The sequence below is a fragment of the Neolamprologus brichardi genome, chromosome 15 (assembly GCF_056152115.1).
Source record: "Neolamprologus brichardi isolate AB-2024 chromosome 15, ASM5615211v1, whole genome shotgun sequence".
Taxonomy (NCBI): Eukaryota; Metazoa; Chordata; class Actinopteri; order Cichliformes; family Cichlidae; genus Neolamprologus; species Neolamprologus brichardi.
The window spans coordinates 21,579,534-21,596,758 of record NC_142118.1 but is presented as its reverse complement, the minus strand read 5'-3'; the positions used below and the strand labels follow the sequence as shown (position 1 = coordinate 21,596,758).

Below are 17,225 nucleotides of genomic sequence, written 5' to 3'. Positions count from 1 at the left end.
TACTGTGGACCTACTGTTATCTGCAAAAACAGTCTGTTACTGTAGATGATGAACAGTAGGAAGGGCAATAAATTACTGTCAACCAAATGTTGTATAACACTTTTCATGCAGATTAGTGCAGAACAAACAGCACAACATAAAAATATGCAGTAAAAAGCAATTCAGAATCAATGAAAAGAACAATTAAAGAATACAATAATTTTTAAAAATCGCCTACAAGTCTAATAAGAACACCTCAAATAAACTTGAGAACAACTAGAATATAGCATGAATTCAGCCACGTCTGTCTTGTTTATGACCATATATCAGTGTTTTTCCTTTTGCAGCACAGTTATGCAATCTTGCTGTATGCAACATTTTAACAGCTACTCTGAATGCAGGCTGTAAGTTTCTTCCACAGGGGGTGGGCTGGGAGGCAAAATTATGAAGCTGTAAACAGATGTAGGGCTAACAATCTGCTGTAACGCCAATTATGAGGCTCAGAGGGAACAGCAGTGGCCTCAGTGCATCTCTGCACATACACTGGGTGATGAGGGAGGTTTATTTTCCGCTTCAAATCCTTGAATCATGCAGGGAAAAGGAAGAGAATGATTTTTCCAGTTGTAATTCACAATTAGTGGACAGAAGTAGCAAAAAAGTGTTCAGTTAGAAACATGGGCTCTGGGTCTGGGTGCTAGAAACGTCCCCCGGCTCTCTTTCTCTGGAACCTTTGTGAACACTTTACTAATAACTTTGTGATCTCTATAGCTTGTTTCAGATCACCAAAAAAGTTCATTTTGTAAATTACACTCACTCCTCCAGCCTGAAAGCAGGATTGTCCAGGTGATGCTCATTGGACAACAACTTGTTAATCACAAGTTATCATCCAATGAGCGTGCAGAGTCCTTGGCTTCAGTCACATCAAAGCCTCACTTTTCACATCTAGTTTCAAAACACCAAAATGGCGACAACGAAAACATTGAACGCGAGGCTTCAAACAGGACTTTAGTAACCAATGAGTGGCATCACATGTTCACTTATTTACAGTTTTTTCTTATTAGGGCAAAAAAGCCGATGGTAGGTTGACAAGATACATGAGCTAACTTAATACACCAAATGTATATCAACACATAACAACCACAACAACTAAAGTGTGTAACACAAAATAACAATAACAACCACATCATTTTCAAATTAATGGTTTGAATATGAGCAGTTACAGTCCAATGAGTCTGTTAAGCTAGCCCGAGAAAAACTACTGTAAAAAAGACAAAACAAAAAGTGCTAAAGCTTTATTAGAAGTCAGCGTATAAAATGCAAAAATGATTGAAACCAAAGGTAAATGTAATAGAAAAAGAACTTTTATTTACAAAGTGTAAACTTCCAGCAAAAATCAACTCCTTAAAATGATACAAAAATACATCCCGTTTTTATTTTCAGTATTTACATGTGTGAAAATATGACACAAGACCGCTCCAGTAATAACTGACCATACTGATATTTATGCAGAATTAAAATTTAGAGTCCTCAGCGGACATATACATCCATGTTTTCCATATAACATCTTAATTTAACTATAAATAACTGAAATATATGAGAACTAGTTGAGTGCTGTATAGTGCTTAGTTTAATTTTTGGCATTTTGTGAAATATAAGAGAAAATCATTACATGGCCGTGATGCAGCCGACACAGGAGATATTTCTGAAGATCTTTAAAAATACAAGCTAAACTTTTATTTATATTTTGTTAGTTTTTAAAGGAGAATGAGCACCGTCTTGTTATCAAAAGAAAATGATCAAGTTTCCCAAATTAGCAGCACTACAGTAAACGTTCAGCTTTAAAAAGTGACTTAAAATCCATCCCTTCATCGATGCAGCTCGAAAGGAAACATTAGTAAGAAAGAAAACTTTCTATTTATTAAAAAAAAGAAAGAAAGAAAATATGGTAAACATCTCTACATGGTGGGAAAAATGTCAAATTAAATATGTTACTACTGCTTTAAAATGATGATCATTTTGATGTTTAGAGATATGAACACGTTAATCATTTCAGCGGAAATCCAGACTGCCAGAATTCATTTTTTACTCATCATCATTTAAAGAACAAGACCTACACTTTTAGTTAAAACCCCTGAACATAATGTGCAGGAAAACAACCGCCTGCTGGGGTTAAGAAATGGGACGCGCCACCATACTGCAGGAAAAACAAGAAAAGCTTTAACATAATTACTTTTTCCTGCCTGAACAAAAAAAAAATTAACTAAGAAAAAAAATGTTATTTTAGAAAGATACCTCTCCTTACGCTTCAAGCTCCTTCCACCACATAAGCACAGGATTTGATCCCCACTCTCTCAGGTGAAAGTCTTCTGCACAAAGCCATTTAGCAAGTGGATCTCATTTCATAAGCAGACTTAAACATTTTGCCACTTAAAGATGGGGCATTTTTGGAGAAAACATCACAAATTATAATTTAAGTGGTTCAACGGGGATTTAGGCTCCTCCTCCTCTACCTTCTGTTTGTTTTTCATCCCATAACAAGACATGAAAAGTAATAATAGTATAGATGGGTAGAAATAGTATCAATATCCTAATCACAAAAAATAGAGAAAAATAAATATTGTTGTGACTCTGTGAAGCAATCTGTATGAAATCATTAATTTAACTTGCAGCCACTCTTGGAGAGGACTTGAAAAGGGTTTTCCCTTTTAAAAATAAAATCACATACTGAATTAAACACCCCAGCATTTAATGTTCATCCTGTTTTTGTTGTTTATGTGGGGAAGAAACTGCAGATTCCTTGAACATTCCTACTTCCCTCAGTGGACCTGCAGCGTTTCAGCACCAAATGCGGAAACGAGCGAGGAGAGGGAGATGGTCCGATGAGTGCCGATGGTTAGGCAGGCCGTTGACTTCCTCGAGCTCTGCCTGGCCGACCAATGACAGCCTGCCCAGCAGCTGGAGGCCCCGCCCACCTGGAAGCGAGGGAGGTGGAACGAAATCTTACAGAGAGAAAGGACAGAGGGAAAAGAGAGAAACTGAATTAAAGAGATTAAAGAAGAAGCAGGAGGAATTCAGAGATAGTGGCTTCCAGCAGGTATTACTTAATACAGCTTTAAGATGTTACTGTTTGAAAAGTCACCAGTGACGGTATGGTAACATAAAGATAAATAAATGAATTAACCCATAAAAAAGTAGGAAATCGACTCCATTTAAACAGCACATCTTATTTTTAAGCCACTCCAAGCACAGAAACAACAGTCACCCTTTCACATTAACTCATACAGAAGTTTTTTATTTCTCACGCCTCTGTCACACAGTTTTGAGGGTTCAGTGTCAACAAAGGACATTTGGATATGGAAGCTAAAAACAGCCATAAAGGCACATTCAGCAGCAGTAGTGAAAGGGTTTGTACATGTAAAGGATTTAACAGCCTGCTCAATCTATTAACAAAATTTTAAAGACATTTATGTTCCCAGACGGACCCATGATCATCTACAGAAAGCATATTACTGCCAATATAGACGCTTACAGCAATTAAAGGAAATGTACCCATCTTTAAAGTCTGAGATTTTAAAAGACTTAAATACTAATAGAAACACTAAAGAAAATCTGACCTTTGTTTGTGTGTGTGTTGTGTGTTGTGTGTGTGTGTGTGTGTGTGTGTGTGTGTGTGTGTGTGTGTGTGTGTGAGTGAGAGAGCGTACCGGGACTATACAGGATGTAATCCACTGTCAGGGCCGTGCGGGAGTGACAGGTGGTGATCTCAGGTCTCCTGTCAGGCATCAGGTGATGTTGATAAGACGACTGCAGCTTCAGGCTGTGCTCGATCCTCCACGCTCTGCAGAATCATACACGTGGTTAGAGAGAGTTTATCCATTTTTATTATGGCGACAACCAGCTTTTCAATTACTGAGAACTAAAAAGGCAGAAATGAAAGGAGGAGGGAGTGACGAGAGAAGGACGGCGAGACTTTACCTGCTGAATTCATAAGCAGCTTTGGCAGCGAGATCCTCCACGCTGAGATTAGAGATCGCTCCCTCTACAGCTGACGGAGAGAAGAGGACAGGCGGTTGTTAGTGATGAGGTTCAACACACTAATCACTAAACTCTATTAACATCTATCAGGCAAACTGGCGACAGTCCAGGACAACATGAGTAACTTTCTAAGCAAAGTCTGAATAAAAGATTAAATAAATGTAGATCAAAGTCAAACCTGCCTAATCACGTGCTGCACTGTGAAGTGGATGTTAAATTAAATGCAGGTTAAACTTTGGAGGCCTGAATTTTTCTAGACATCATCCGATAGAGAAGCACGCATAATTACACTTATTATTTTAAGTACATACATATGTTCATACCGACAAAAATGGCTATCTGGAGTATACCAGTACAGGCATGATGTACTCATAATGGTCAGAAAGTTGGAAGTGGATGGTTGGACACTTTGTGCCCTCAATAGCTGGAGGAGAAAAAAAGCAAACCACTGATACAGTTCTATATTATTAGAGGATTCGCTATATTTTGATTTCTAATAAGTCCTTTGAGACAGAGCTAAACGCAGCCACAGGGAGTCCACAAGCCAGTGCACTACTAGCACCAGTCTGAGGCCTTGATAAACAGGCAGGGTCGAGTCAGGAAGATCATTCAGTGTAAAATCATCGAGAAGCAGCTCTTCGACTTGAACCATTTCTCACACTTTTTGCACACTAAGCAGCTGATTATGTAGTGTGCACAGTGTACTACTGGAAGTGCTTTCAGACACCCTGCGTCTTTAACCTGCCAGCTCACAAGCACACAGTGATGTGGGATTTCTGACAGCACCGTATGAAAAAAGAGCAGAAACTGCAAGTGGTCGTCAACTATCCTGCCGGCTGCATGTTCCACTCAGGCAGCTCTCTCACGTAAACCAAGCACGATATGCCCTGAAGTGCAGCTGACGCAAACCGACTCCCACTGTGCTCTAAGTGTGAGAAACCACCTCTCTGAACAACGAGCCGGCTGGAATCTTTTGACATTTTCCAGAATTCTTTTGAGAAAACAGCTTTTCCAAAGCTTACCTGTAGGGCTGGTGGGCGAGGTCTCAGCACTAGGCTTGTTTTCATACTGGCACTGATGGGTTATTCCCAGGCTGGGAGACCAGATTGGAGACATGAGGAGACGCTGACCTCTGGGACTGTTTTCCTGACCTGACACCTACACAAACACCCAGAAAAGAAAAGGGGGAAAGAAAAACAAAACGGAAAAGTGAGTGTTGGGGATTGAAGCACCGAGTATTTCTTTATTTGATGAGTGGGAAATGGACACCACAAGGTTTACTGTGAGGCGACAGAAACCAGGCAAAAACAAATTGGATTTACTGAGCTGAAAACCACAGATGACAGTTTTGCATGAATGACCATCAACGACCAGAATTAATTATCATAACTGTCTACTAACTATAAGTTAATTGATCAGTTTGTGAGTGGCACAATATTCTCACCATGCCAATCTGCATTCCACTATACTGCAGGCAGCCTGTGGTCAGGAAGCTGTACAGTGGACTCCAGGGAGCAGAGTTAAAATCCCCACATAAAACCACTGGGTTAACCTGCCCGTTTGGGAGGCGGGACAGCCGGTTGATCTCAGCCAATAAGATTGCCAGCTGGGCCAGTTTGATGTCACCTCGCCGGGGGTTGTAGAGAAGGTGGGTGTTGGCGACACAGATGAATGAGGAGGGATTTAAATGACTGAAGCTGTTGTTAGGTCGCAACAGCACAACCAATCCCACGTTGTCTCGGTCGAGGAGGGTGTCGCCGGGCCGGAAAAACTCGACGGGATTGGAGGAGAGGAGGGAGAAGCGGGAGGTTTTGAAGACAACGGCACAACCGTCTGGTTTCTTTCCTGTCCGCTTTTTATACTCACAGTGATAACCTGACAAACACACACAAAGATGGGTTATGATATTAAAAATATCATAAATAAATGACAAAGAAATATCACAGACAGAAACAATCAAATTATATCTAATTTTACCACAGCAAAAAGGCCTTAAACCAGGGCTGGCTCTTATATATTGCTTTTCCCACCAGCTCAGCATGCTTTATACAACACGTCACATTCACCCAAGCACTTTTTTGTCTATGACTAAGTGCTTTCCAGCCAACACATTCACACTCCAATGAAAAAAGACTGTATAGACATCCAAGAGAAAATAACTGACTTCACTGCTTGAATTTCAACCTCAGAAAACACTTTCATGATGAGTTTTCAGCTCCATCTGAAGTAAAATAACCAATAAAGCAGGTTGTGATTTAGGATGTGACAGTGAAACTGAGTTTGTGATCAGCCTCACAACTCACAAGATCGATAAAAAAAAAAAAAATGAAATGAAATGAAAGGCGCAAAATGCTCGAGTCCTGAAACAGGGAAAAGCAGTGAGTGGCAATAACGTCACTTTACCCATCTTTAATATACAGTCTGTTTGCACTAGTTAGAAGGGAAGATTTATCTGTCTTCACTTTTTTTGTCTTTCACTTTTAATGGCCCTCCCAAGCACACACATGTACCCACAAAAATGAGCAGCAGTACCTAGTGCCTGGAGAGCAGGCTTAATCTGGTTTTCATAGTGGTCCTCCTGCACTTCCTGAAGACACAGGATCTAAAAAAAACAAAACAACAACAAAACCTCTCATAAATTTATGATGAAGAGCCAAAAGTATATGGACACGTTTACCAACACCATTCTGTGCATTTTGCTGTTTTCTGGTGGTTTGCAACTCCTATTAATGATGCAGCACAATGACTTTGAACCACTGTGTGTTACAAACTCTGTGGCAACAATTTCACTTCTGCTTTAAACGGGCTTGATCGATACGTTAATGTCAACTCCAAATAACCTAGGATAAAGGATCAGATGAAGTATCCAGTGCAGCCTATAAATGATCAGAAAAGTTTTGATAAGATGAGTAACAAGATATTTAAAAGATCAGGATGCACAGCCTGTAACTTGTGATGGCCAAACTCCTAACAGGTTTTACTGAATGTAACTCTCTAAACTTAAGCACAACAGAAGTAAAAGAGAAGAGTCATCAATACAAGTGGAATGAATAAACTCTCCCCAAAAATGAACACTTGATTAGTTTAATTGCCAGTAACCAGTAGATAATATGTTCCTTTTATGGCCCAGCCCAGGTTTACCACTGAACATCAGGGCAAAACTTCCTCCTGAGACCATTAAATTATACATACTAATATGTTTTATGACACTGCATCCCCTCACATCAGCATTGTGGTGCTGGATCTCTGCCAGTAGGTTATGCAGTCGGTATTCCCAAGGCAGGACGTCCGGGTCACAGTGTCGGTACAGGTAGGCATTGTCCTCCAGGAGCTGCTGGGAGAGGATGTTGTAGGACATCACCGAGAAGTCAAAGACTGAACTGTCGCCTGGTGGGTGGAGGTCAGTGCTGCAGGACTCCCAGTGTCTTTGAAGAGCTGAGGAGAGATGAGACAAATGGAGAGCTGGAAATATAATCTCTAAATATGAAGAAATAGAATCTGCAGCCAGAAGACAAGAATTGCACTTCTGTGTGCAATTTGCTTTTAGTCTGAACTGTATTGATCAGTTAATTACACTGAAACAGGCACCGTTTCCATGCAGGTTCACAGCCTGTTTTGAACACAAAAGAGGGATTGAATCTGTCAAAATGTCCATTTCCAAACCACAGGGCAGATTGTTGTTCTGGTCTTTGACATGATTCAGCTGCTTTCCCCAAAAAGGGTTCCCACTGTGGGACAGACAGGACCTCCACCATTACTTTTACTTGGACTTTTTCAGATTTAGATCATTGCTCTGTGGAGGGAAAACCTTTCCTAGCTGATCTCTTAATGGAGACTCTGCCTCCAACATGTTTTCAAGCAGCAGAAAAGACACATCAAAACTGTAATTATACTTAACATAATTGAAAGGACTCACATCTCACAGCCCTTCTTGGTGGAGAGAGCTGCGTGTTTCCTCCAGGTACCTGCCCCAGGTTTGAGGGGTGAGTGGTGCTGCGAGGCTGCCCTCCATCACTACATCCATCCCTCTGCTGCTCTGAAGTCCCTTTTGTGTCCCTGTGACGCCCATCCAGCTCCTGAGACCCCCTCCCTTTGAACCATTGGTTGGGTTTGTGCATCACTGGCTGTGATTCTTTATGTCCTTCTTGCTGACGATGATGATAATGATGATGATCTCTGTCTGCACTCTCTCTTCGCTGTCTGTCTTTAGTCTCACTTTTAGTCCTTTCCACATTTTTATCTCTGCTGGTTTCCCCTCTGACATCTTTCCCGACATTATTCTTCACTCTGTCTTCAGTTCCATCGTTGAAGTGGTGACTAGATCGAAGGCTGCCATCTTTTCTGGAATCTAGGTGATGGTGCTCCCTCTTGGACCCTCCCTCCTTACCCAAAGTTGCTCCTCCTCTGGGTCCCTCCTTTTCTTTATTTTGTTCTTTTCTTTCCTTTTTTTCCTCTCCACTCTTCCTCCGTTTGTAGGGCGGCCCTCTGTCTCTGTCGGGGAACTCCATCAAGTGGCCTGCAGAGGTGTGGAATGAGCGGCAAGCACCAAAGTCACCAAGGTTGATGTTCAGGGGGTGTAATGCCCTGTGAGTGAAAGATTCAAGGGCAGACGGGTGGGAGTGGGGAAGTCGAGAAGGCCAGGGTGGAAACCCTGGCACTGACCACCATGGATGAGGGGTGGGAATGAATTGGGGAAGGAAGGAGGACGCAGAGGAATCAGTGTTGCTCTTGAAGCGGGCCTGGGAAAGAGCAGGAAGACTGCAGGGTGGGAAAGATGAGCTCAAAGAGCTCAGCCGGCGAAGGAACATGGGATGACTGGAGGGAGACATTAGGGGGAAAAAATCAATACATGGAGCCAATGTCTGCAGGTTCTCAGTTGTGAGAATTTGCTATTTTTACATCCATATGTCTTTTATCTAACTGCAAGTTAGATTAAATGATACATTTTTTTCTGACAGTAAGATTTAAGGATAACTTATTGTCTGAAATAACATGATGAGAGAATGATCTAAGTGGAGGCAAAAGTTACTTTCAAAACCATATATTTAGTTTAAAATCGCAAAAATAACTGGCAAAAAGCCCAGAGGTGTGCAAGAACATGTTATCAAAACTGTTATATGAACTCTTCATTAAACATGCAATTTTCTAGCTGCCTTGTTGAAATGACAGCTATCAGAAGTAGCGCTGGCTAAGCTAGTTCCTAACTACCTGCTGCTTCCCTGGTTGTTTTGGAGCACTTCTAGTTAAAACTGATGTGTGTTTAAATGTGGATTACACAACAAACGAGTAGGCGAATACTAAAAGGACGAATCACCAATCAGAAATTGACGTTGCGTTTATTAAAAATGATTTCAACCGCATTGAAAATTAACAGAACTCAAACACAGCGATTAGTTTTTAACCCGGAGCTGCTAGGTCACGTCGACTTACGTGTCGTCATCGGCGACTTTGTTTAAGCCTCAGCTTGGGTGCATTTTCAGACACAACGAGAAAACAGGATGGAAGTTTCGACCTTTGAGATTGAATCTGCAGTCAGATCAAGACAAGTCGAGTCCCCGAAATGCTACGTAACTAAACGTAAAAACAAAGCGCGGAATGAGGCGTTGGCTTCATGTACCGTCAGTATTTTTCGTCAAATCCAACAGGGACAACATACGGCGCAGATTTTGTGTGCTAACGTACCAGTGTAGCTACAAAAAAGGTGTGTCACAATATTAAAGAGTGGGCTGACACCTAACAAAACAAACACTCAGAACCGCTTTTACAGAGGAATCTTGCTCTTTGCCAAAGCTGGTAGCGCAACTCCCAACATTTTCAAGGCTACATAAATGCATCACCATCACTCTCGCATGCGTCTCTTTCTCGCGCTGGATGTTGTAGTCTTTTACTTGAGTTAGTTAACAGTGAGTGATATGGTGCGAACTATTGAAGGTACTACAGACAACCGGATACGGTGCGGAAAGTGGTCCGGGTGCAACGTAGCTTACCATTGCTTATACATTTTTATCGAGCGCTTTGTGAAATGTCACTTCAAACGTTGAGGTTATCAGTTATAAAAGCGATAGCGACTCATTATTAAAGAAACCCGTGAATTGTGTCAACAGCTAGGATTCTTTATTGAAAGCGCCATGAATGGAGAATTAAAACAAAGGTCATTGTACTTACGTAAAAGCGAGCCTCTCGAAGACAGCGGCGTCGTTTAAAGCCTCTTTAAACACAAAATGTCACCTTCCAGTCTGTGTCATTTTCTGTTATAATGCGTCGTTGAAATCTGAAATAGAGCTGTCTTGTGTCGGAGTAATAGTTTGCTGAGTGTGGCTAGAGAAGCAGTGGTTTGTTAGAGCTGAGGAGTGGGCACAGAGGCAGTGAACGGTATCTCTCTCTGTGTGTGTGTGTTTGGACAAACAAACCCTGACTCGTTCCAGTTTTGTTCCCCAGTTTTCACAAATGATTTTCTAGCTCATTTTCAGATTTAGAGTACTATGGTGTAAGCACAAAAATCGTCCCCATGTGTATATTCACAGAATTTTTTTGAGTTACATGAAGGCTTGTGTAAACCGACGGAGAGCCTATAATGATGCATTTAAAACTCGAAAATCTGGGCAGCACGGACCATTGTGTGTTGACAATGGTCTAAGTTCATGACAAAAGACACTCCTTAAAGAAGACAAAGAAACTTAAACCAAACAGAATCAGAATCCCTTTGTCATGAATTGTTTAATTGTCATTAAACATCAAATATTCAATGAAATTAGAAGCAGCTACATGGTAGTAGCATTTAGAATAAATGAGAAAAAAAACCCAATAAAAACAAAAATACCAACTATAAAACTATACAAATGTACAGGGGTTATATAGATCCGAAAGCGGGTGCGTGTGTGTGTTGTATGAGAGTGAGCAGTAATGATGTGTGAGTTTGGCTGGGGTGCACGTGTGTTCAATACAGCGATGGTTCATGGAAAGAAACTGTTCGTGAGTCTGCTAGTCTTGGTTTGGATGGACCTGTAGAGTCTCCCAGAGGGCAGCAGATCAAACAGGTGGGATGGAGGATGGGTGGAGTCTTGTGTGATTGCATCAGCTCTGCAGCAGTAGTGGGATGTATAGATGTCTGCAACAGAGGGGTGGGGGCAGCTGATGAACTCCTGCACTGTGTTGACCTCTTCCACTCATCCTGGGTGCAGTGTGTGAACCACACTGTGGTGCAGTATGTGAGGATGCTCTGGATGACTGAGTGATGGAGGTCACCAGCAGCTTTGCAGAGATGCTGTTCCTTTTGAGCCCTCTCAGGTAGTGGTGGAGGTGTTTGCAGCCCAGGAGAGGTCAGCAGAGATCACAGTGCCCAGAAATGTGAAATCCTGAACTCTCTCCACACAGTCACTGTTTATATAGAGGGGAGGCAGGTCTGCTATGTGCCTCCTAAAGGTATGAGACAGGTATGAGTGCATTGGGGTGGAAGTTGTTAAGGCTGTTTGTAGATTATTTTTTGGGAACAGGAATGATTAAAGTAGACTTTGAGTGTGAGAAGAAGGTGTTTAGTTCTTTTGTTAATGCATGCTCAGGTCCACAACTGTGTTGGACTGTCCCCTGAATTTGGTAATATGGTGGACCTAAAAGCAGATTTGCGTGGTTTGAGGAGTGTTTTGACATGACTGTTCATCCAGGGCTTCTGCTCTATGTGACGCTGATGTAGGGCAGAACAGCCAGTGTGTGAACAGTCAGGTCCTCACTGTCAAAGACACTCTTAGTTATAAAGGATGTACAACTGGTTGTAAAGGTGTGACCTTCATAACCAGTTGGTTCTTAAGATAAACGGATTTCTGTTGAAGTTGAACACAGAGGTTTCACAACCACAGCTGCAGATCTCAAAGGAAATACCCTTGTATTTCTGAAGCTAATATATGACACCATACTTGCATTATAAACAAACATGAGGCTGTGCAATTCTAACCTGTTACTGCAGTACTTTAAAGCCCTTAAATTTAATGAATTAATATAAAGTGTACTGTGAGGATGCACGATCACAAGAAAATGTGCCATAGTCCAAACATGGACCTAACTGTGTAAACGGTAAAACATAAGAAAAGATTCGTTGTAGTTTTGTAAATATTTTGAGCAGCACTGTGTTTGCACCAACAGCAGCTCACAGTTTGCACAATAAGCATGTCAATAAAATAGAAACAGCCATTATAAAAGCTTTATTCAGGATTCAGGAATCAAACAGGATATCAAACTGATGCTGAAGATGTCAAACACATTATGTAACTGAACCGCAAAGAAGTTCTACAATTTTTAAAAATCATTGTGTGAACAGACAGAGAGGCGATTTAGAGAAGACTTGCAGTTAACACCAGTTTGGATTTTGACTCTTCCCACAGGTTTGAGCTCCACCAGCCCAACCTCGTGCCAATTCAGAGTGCTCAGAAATAATCTCAGGTAGGAGAAAAACAAAAGGTTTGGTTGCATCATAGCACGCCTCGAGAGTGGACACATTTATTAAAATAAACCCTAAATAGCATCATTTTTATTAATTTACCAAACTTGCCTGATAAATATCAATACTTTGTAATTATGGTGAAAAAATCTCATCTGTGTATAAAAAGTCTCACATGCACAGCAGCTGTGTGAAGCAGCTGCTTCATTTGGGCAACAGGAATCAGAAATTTGCTGATTTGATTTACCAGCATGTAGATATTCCGACATGTGCTGCATTCATGCTGTTCTTCCTCTTACATATTTTTTTCCACTGTGACTGTTTGTCCATATTTGCATCTGTAGCTCTGTCCTGTCTGCTTTTATGCTACATCCTGTAGTTAAGCCAGGGCGTGCTCTAAATTCCAGGTTTTGTGTTACCTAATGTGACTCCCCTCATTGTTTATTTCTTTCCTTTTCATCCTCTTCTTCATATTTCTGCAATCAAAGCTATTCACATGGCCAAGAGAGCTGCATGAGGCCAAGTTTTAATGGGGAAGTTACAGTCATTTAAAGAACCCATTAAAATGCTCCATCCACTGTGCAAACCCTATAACACTAACAATATGGGAATTCTAGCAGTCCCAGAGTAGGCAGCCTTGGTTGGCGTACAGAAACTACTCTAGATCTAGACTGTGTTTAGGTGCAAAGCTTTCTAAAAGTCAGCATTCCTATTCCCATTTCCTAATTTTTATTTGGTAAATGGTAAATGTTTTGGCATATATATATAGCACTCTTCTACTCTGAGCACTGAGCAATTCTAGTCATTTAAGGTGGCTTTGCATCATTCATAGTTCAAAATAATCTTTCTTTATCTCATACTTGGTACAGCTCCTAAGTTCATCCTCTCTGAAACAGGCCATTTTAGTTCCTGTTCCTTTAAGGCCACCCACCCTTTAAGCCTATGTTTCTTAAAGTGTGGGGCAGGTCCCGTAGGTGGGGCACAGAGCCACTGCAGGTGGGACACTGTCAACCTGGTGAAAAATATGAAGTGAAACTGGGTTTGCTTTTACTAGGCAGAGTATACAAAAATAGTTGGCTGATGCTGCTGCACTGACCTTTATAGGTCAACATAAGAGGAGTTATACCTCACACAAAGATCCTTTGTTATCGCCCGTTTTTTTAAACTCTCAAGAGTGTTGAGCTTCTAAAATGGGGCATATGCCACAAAAACTAGGAGCTGCTGTTCTAAGCTTACTTTCTTCTGATTGGCTGCCCCTTGCAAACAGAAGGTTTGAACAGAAGATGGGTGGGGCTTTTGTGCTCACTTTAGGAATATCCTCTCTCACTGACATCACAAAGAGCCTACCGTTGAAAAAAATGGTACGAAACGGAGCATTTAGAGCAGGGTGGAGCCAGAGCTTTAGGATCACAGGGGTTACTTGTACATAAAGTGTCCTCATAATTGAGAACCTCAATAACTGAGACCATTCCCAAAGCAGTAAATGAAAACTTAAGCCAAGCAACAAAACAAACAAAGAAACAAAAACCTTAGGATATATTCCAGACTGGAGATGACTGCATCCCGCTTGGTGTGACAGACTAAAGATTTCACATTTTGTGCTGTTTACTGGGGCTTTACTTTGGTGAGTTTCTGGTTAGATCCCAGTAAGAAACCGACTGGGATGCTGCAGTAAAGACAGTGACAGGTATTTGACCAACTGAAATAAAACCTCGAGCTGTGCTTGGTTTTAATTTCCAGCTTATTAAACATCCTTTAAAAGCAGATTGCAAAAGACACAGGAAACATTCTATGATTGTTATTTTTGTTTTGTTTTTTTGTCCATCTCAGCTATTTGAAAGTTCTGGGTTTTAAGGTGCACTTGGTTTTCACTCTCCAATACAGACACTTGAATCTCCAAACCACACATTTTTCCTGCGTCTCTTGGAGCAACATTATTTCAAACCAGTGCAGCTCATAAATAAATCAGGACTTTATACCTGAAAGGTCTGCATTTCTTTTCATGCTACAAAGACCCATAAAAAAGTCTTCATCAGCTTTCTATTCAGATATCCTCGATGCAGCACTGTGACATGATTGCTCATGCATGGTCAGTGTGTGAGCAGCATTCTCTCTTTGAGTTGAGGGATGAGTGTGACAGGGCACATTTTTTAAGAGGGTGTAAAGGTCACATGGTCAGGGGTCAGGAGAAGGGGACTTCCCATCTTTGCGTGTATGCGCTCAGTTCACAGGGGCTGATCACCAACATTCGGGAATCGTCCATCCCGTCCAGAGCCATCTCTGAATCCAGGCAGAACCGGGAGACGAGGTGCTCCAAGTGAGTCCCTGACTTCTGCCACCGCTGCAGGAAAAATGAAGAAAAAAACATTTAAAAAGTTAAAAATGGTAAATGGCCTGCATTTGTATAGCGCTTTACTCAGTCCCTAAGGACCCCAAAGCGCTTTACACTACATTCAGTCATTCACACACGTGACGGTAAGCTACATTGTAGCCAAAGCTGCCCTGGGGCGCACTGACAGAGGCTGCCGGACATTGGCGCCACCGGGCCCTCTGACCACCACCAGTAGGCAAACACGGGGTTAGTATCTTGCCCAAGGATATTTGGCATGCAGCCAGGAGGCAGCCTGGGATCGAACCACCGACCTTCTGATTAGTGGCTGACCTGCTCTGCCAGCTGAGCTACAGCCAAAAACAAACATTTAAAATCTTAACTACCTTATCATCTCATGTAAATTAGCAAACAAAACATTTACTGGTTAGTGTGGAAAACATACCACAAATAAGGAGTCCAAAAATGTAATTTTTTGTTATTGTTGCTGTGCTTCATTTTATTCCGCTCACTATTGATCCAGCTGCTGTACTGCAGTCAAGAGCTGCTCGGAGGATCTAATGAATGCAGAAACTTGCAGCAGCTGTGAAAAGGTCTTCAGTCATGCTCTGCTGAGCAGGTGTATTACTGTATGACCGCAGAGAAATATGCTGAGAAACACGAATCTGACAATGACAGAGCTGATGTCACACTCTTTCGCATAAAAAAAAAATGAAAAGAAAACGTTTTTTAGGGGTTACACCTGCACACACGGCACTAAATGGCAGGCCTCGCTCAAGTAACTGAAGTAATTTAGAAAGCATGGAATATGCAGGCTATACAGCCGCCACCAAATCTAACAATACACCAACACAACATCTAAGAAAAAAAACCCAGGATGCTTCAGCAGAAATCCCCAGGAACCGTACGCCACACGGTCACCACCAAAAAGAGGTTAGCGCCACAATTCTCATCAGAGGACCCGTCGGAGAAGCACTCTTCACTGAATCCTGAACGCTGTTATTGGTGATCAAATCTTTACTTTCAGAAGTGCATGTGTCTGCAGATTTTACAAGTATGAAAAGTGCAAATATTCACTGATTTATTGTCATATATGAAGCATCTACATATGATCAATGAGTGAGACCAAGTCAAGTTCTAACACAGCGACACACTTAATATTTTTTTTTATCTATCATCTGTGTAAAAGAGCAAAATAAGAGCAGTTCAAGAAGAATACATGTGTAGTTTGTTTTGGTTTGTGAGCTTAAATTGTTTTATGTGTGGGTTGTATATGAGTGTAGACTTGTATATAATTAAACATGTATATTGTGAGATTATAATGTATATTATCTGAACTCTGAACATTGATTTGCTATAAGAAATAAGGGGGTAGGAACGGAGATATTTATGACAACTTGATGTCTTTACTTTGTTTTTGTTGTTTTTTGTCTTTCTTTTTCCTTGCTATTTTAGTTATATTTACATGTCCAAAATAAAACTCCTATTCTATTCTATTTATTCTATTCTATTCTATTCTCCTCACATCATTCAGAAATCTTGTGATTTTTTTTGAACATCTGCTTTCAGATTTTCTTTTTTCCATTTAATATGTTTTTGTGAAAATGGGGTGGGGAAAAAAAAGTTGCACTTGAGCAACAAGATCTTGGGTTTCAATCCTCCATCCAGCTGGGCCATGTTCTCCCTGTGGATGTGTGGGTTTTCGTGGGAGTCATGACTCGGGCTAATTGGTGATTCTAAACTGGCCTTAGGTGTGCATGGCTGTGCTCTTGGGTGTACTCAGCCTCTCATACTCCTATAGCTTAATTGGGCTCCAGCCTGTCTATGACCCATGTCCAAATAAGTGATTAGGATCTTACAATGGTAAAATATTCTTCCAAAAATCACTTCTAAGTTGTGCCAAGCTCAACTGCTGTTAAAATGTTCATGAAAAAAAGAAAGTAATTTAAGTAATCCTAATAATAAAAACAAATCAAACACTGATTCAGGCTCCCTGGTGGCGTTATTAAATGTGCCAGCTCAATAGTTTACAGCTGCTTTCACTGATGATGTTTGTTCCCTTTTTACTCAAATAATACTTCAATAATTGTTTGTATTGTTTGATTGGAATCATTCAGACTAATGTTAAAAGCTGTGTTTTTGTCAGGAGCGAAATTATTCTCACCTTTAATATTCATTAAAATCATTTTTTACAGATCCAAAGTGACTAACATTTTTCACATGACTCCACCCAACTTTACTTGAAACCACCTGGTAATAAAAACATATTTATGGTTGTACTTCCACATCTAATTATACTCTCTACATTTATTGATTAAGGGGTAATCATAAATTCTGACTGCTTTCAGTTTACAATGGAGAGCATGTGATTCCCCACAGTCACCACTAGATGGAGAAGTCTCCTGACTTTTTCAACAATCCAGTGGCTCTTTGACCAGACAGACACTGTGT

The 17,225-nt window shown here is 41.0% G+C and overlaps 2 protein-coding genes across 4 annotated transcripts in view; both read right to left on the bottom strand.

Annotated features, from left to right (window-relative positions):
* Positions 1 to 1,365: 1,365 nt before the first annotated feature.
* Positions 1,366 to 10,401, bottom strand: angel2 (angel homolog 2 (Drosophila)). Of its 3 annotated transcripts, none has more exons than XM_035908906.2 (9): positions 10,180 to 10,401; positions 7,931 to 8,829; positions 7,238 to 7,449; positions 6,547 to 6,616; positions 5,459 to 5,889; positions 5,037 to 5,172; positions 3,955 to 4,024; positions 3,684 to 3,817; positions 1,366 to 2,978 (listed from the first exon to the last, which is right to left on the bottom strand). In XM_035908906.2, exons 2-9 carry the CDS (start codon positions 8,820 to 8,822, stop codon positions 2,815 to 2,817), a joined length of 2,109 nt encoding a protein of 702 aa, XP_035764799.2. In that variant the 5' UTR covers positions 8,823 to 8,829; positions 10,180 to 10,401; the 3' UTR covers positions 1,366 to 2,814. The 3 variants fall into 3 exon arrangements, with proteins under 3 accessions (XP_035764799.2, XP_087708527.1, XP_087708526.1); XM_087852401.1 differs by lacking the exon at positions 10,180 to 10,401 and adding an exon at positions 9,445 to 9,586; XM_087852400.1 differs by lacking the exon at positions 10,180 to 10,401 and having other exon boundaries at positions 7,931 to 8,843.
* A 1,799-nt stretch (positions 10,402 to 12,200) lies between these two features.
* The window catches only part of galnt14 (UDP-N-acetyl-alpha-D-galactosamine:polypeptide N-acetylgalactosaminyltransferase 14 (GalNAc-T14)), a 217,264-nt gene continuing 212,239 nt past the window's right edge, over positions 12,201 to 17,225 (bottom strand). Inside the window, exon 15 of the mRNA XM_006793525.3 lies at positions 12,201 to 14,786. Within this exon, the coding sequence (XP_006793588.1) occupies positions 14,628 to 14,786 (159 nt within the window). The 3' untranslated portion in view covers positions 12,201 to 14,627. The remainder of the gene's footprint in view (positions 14,787 to 17,225) is intronic.

Excerpts from the sequence above, each read along its gene's own strand:
- angel2 (XM_087852400.1), bottom strand. The coding sequence starts at position 8,843 with ATGTCTCCCTCCAGTCATCCCATGTTCCTTCGCCGGCTGAGCTCTTTG. Across the intron at positions 6,617-7,237 it reads TCCAGCACCACAATGCTGAT|ATCCTGTGTCTTCAGGAAGT; the intron begins GTGAGGGGATGC and ends TGTTTTTTTTAG. Across the intron at positions 5,173-5,458 it reads GTGGAATGCAGATTGGCATG|GTGTCAGGTCAGGAAAACAG; the intron begins GTGAGAATATTG and ends GTGTTTGTGTAG.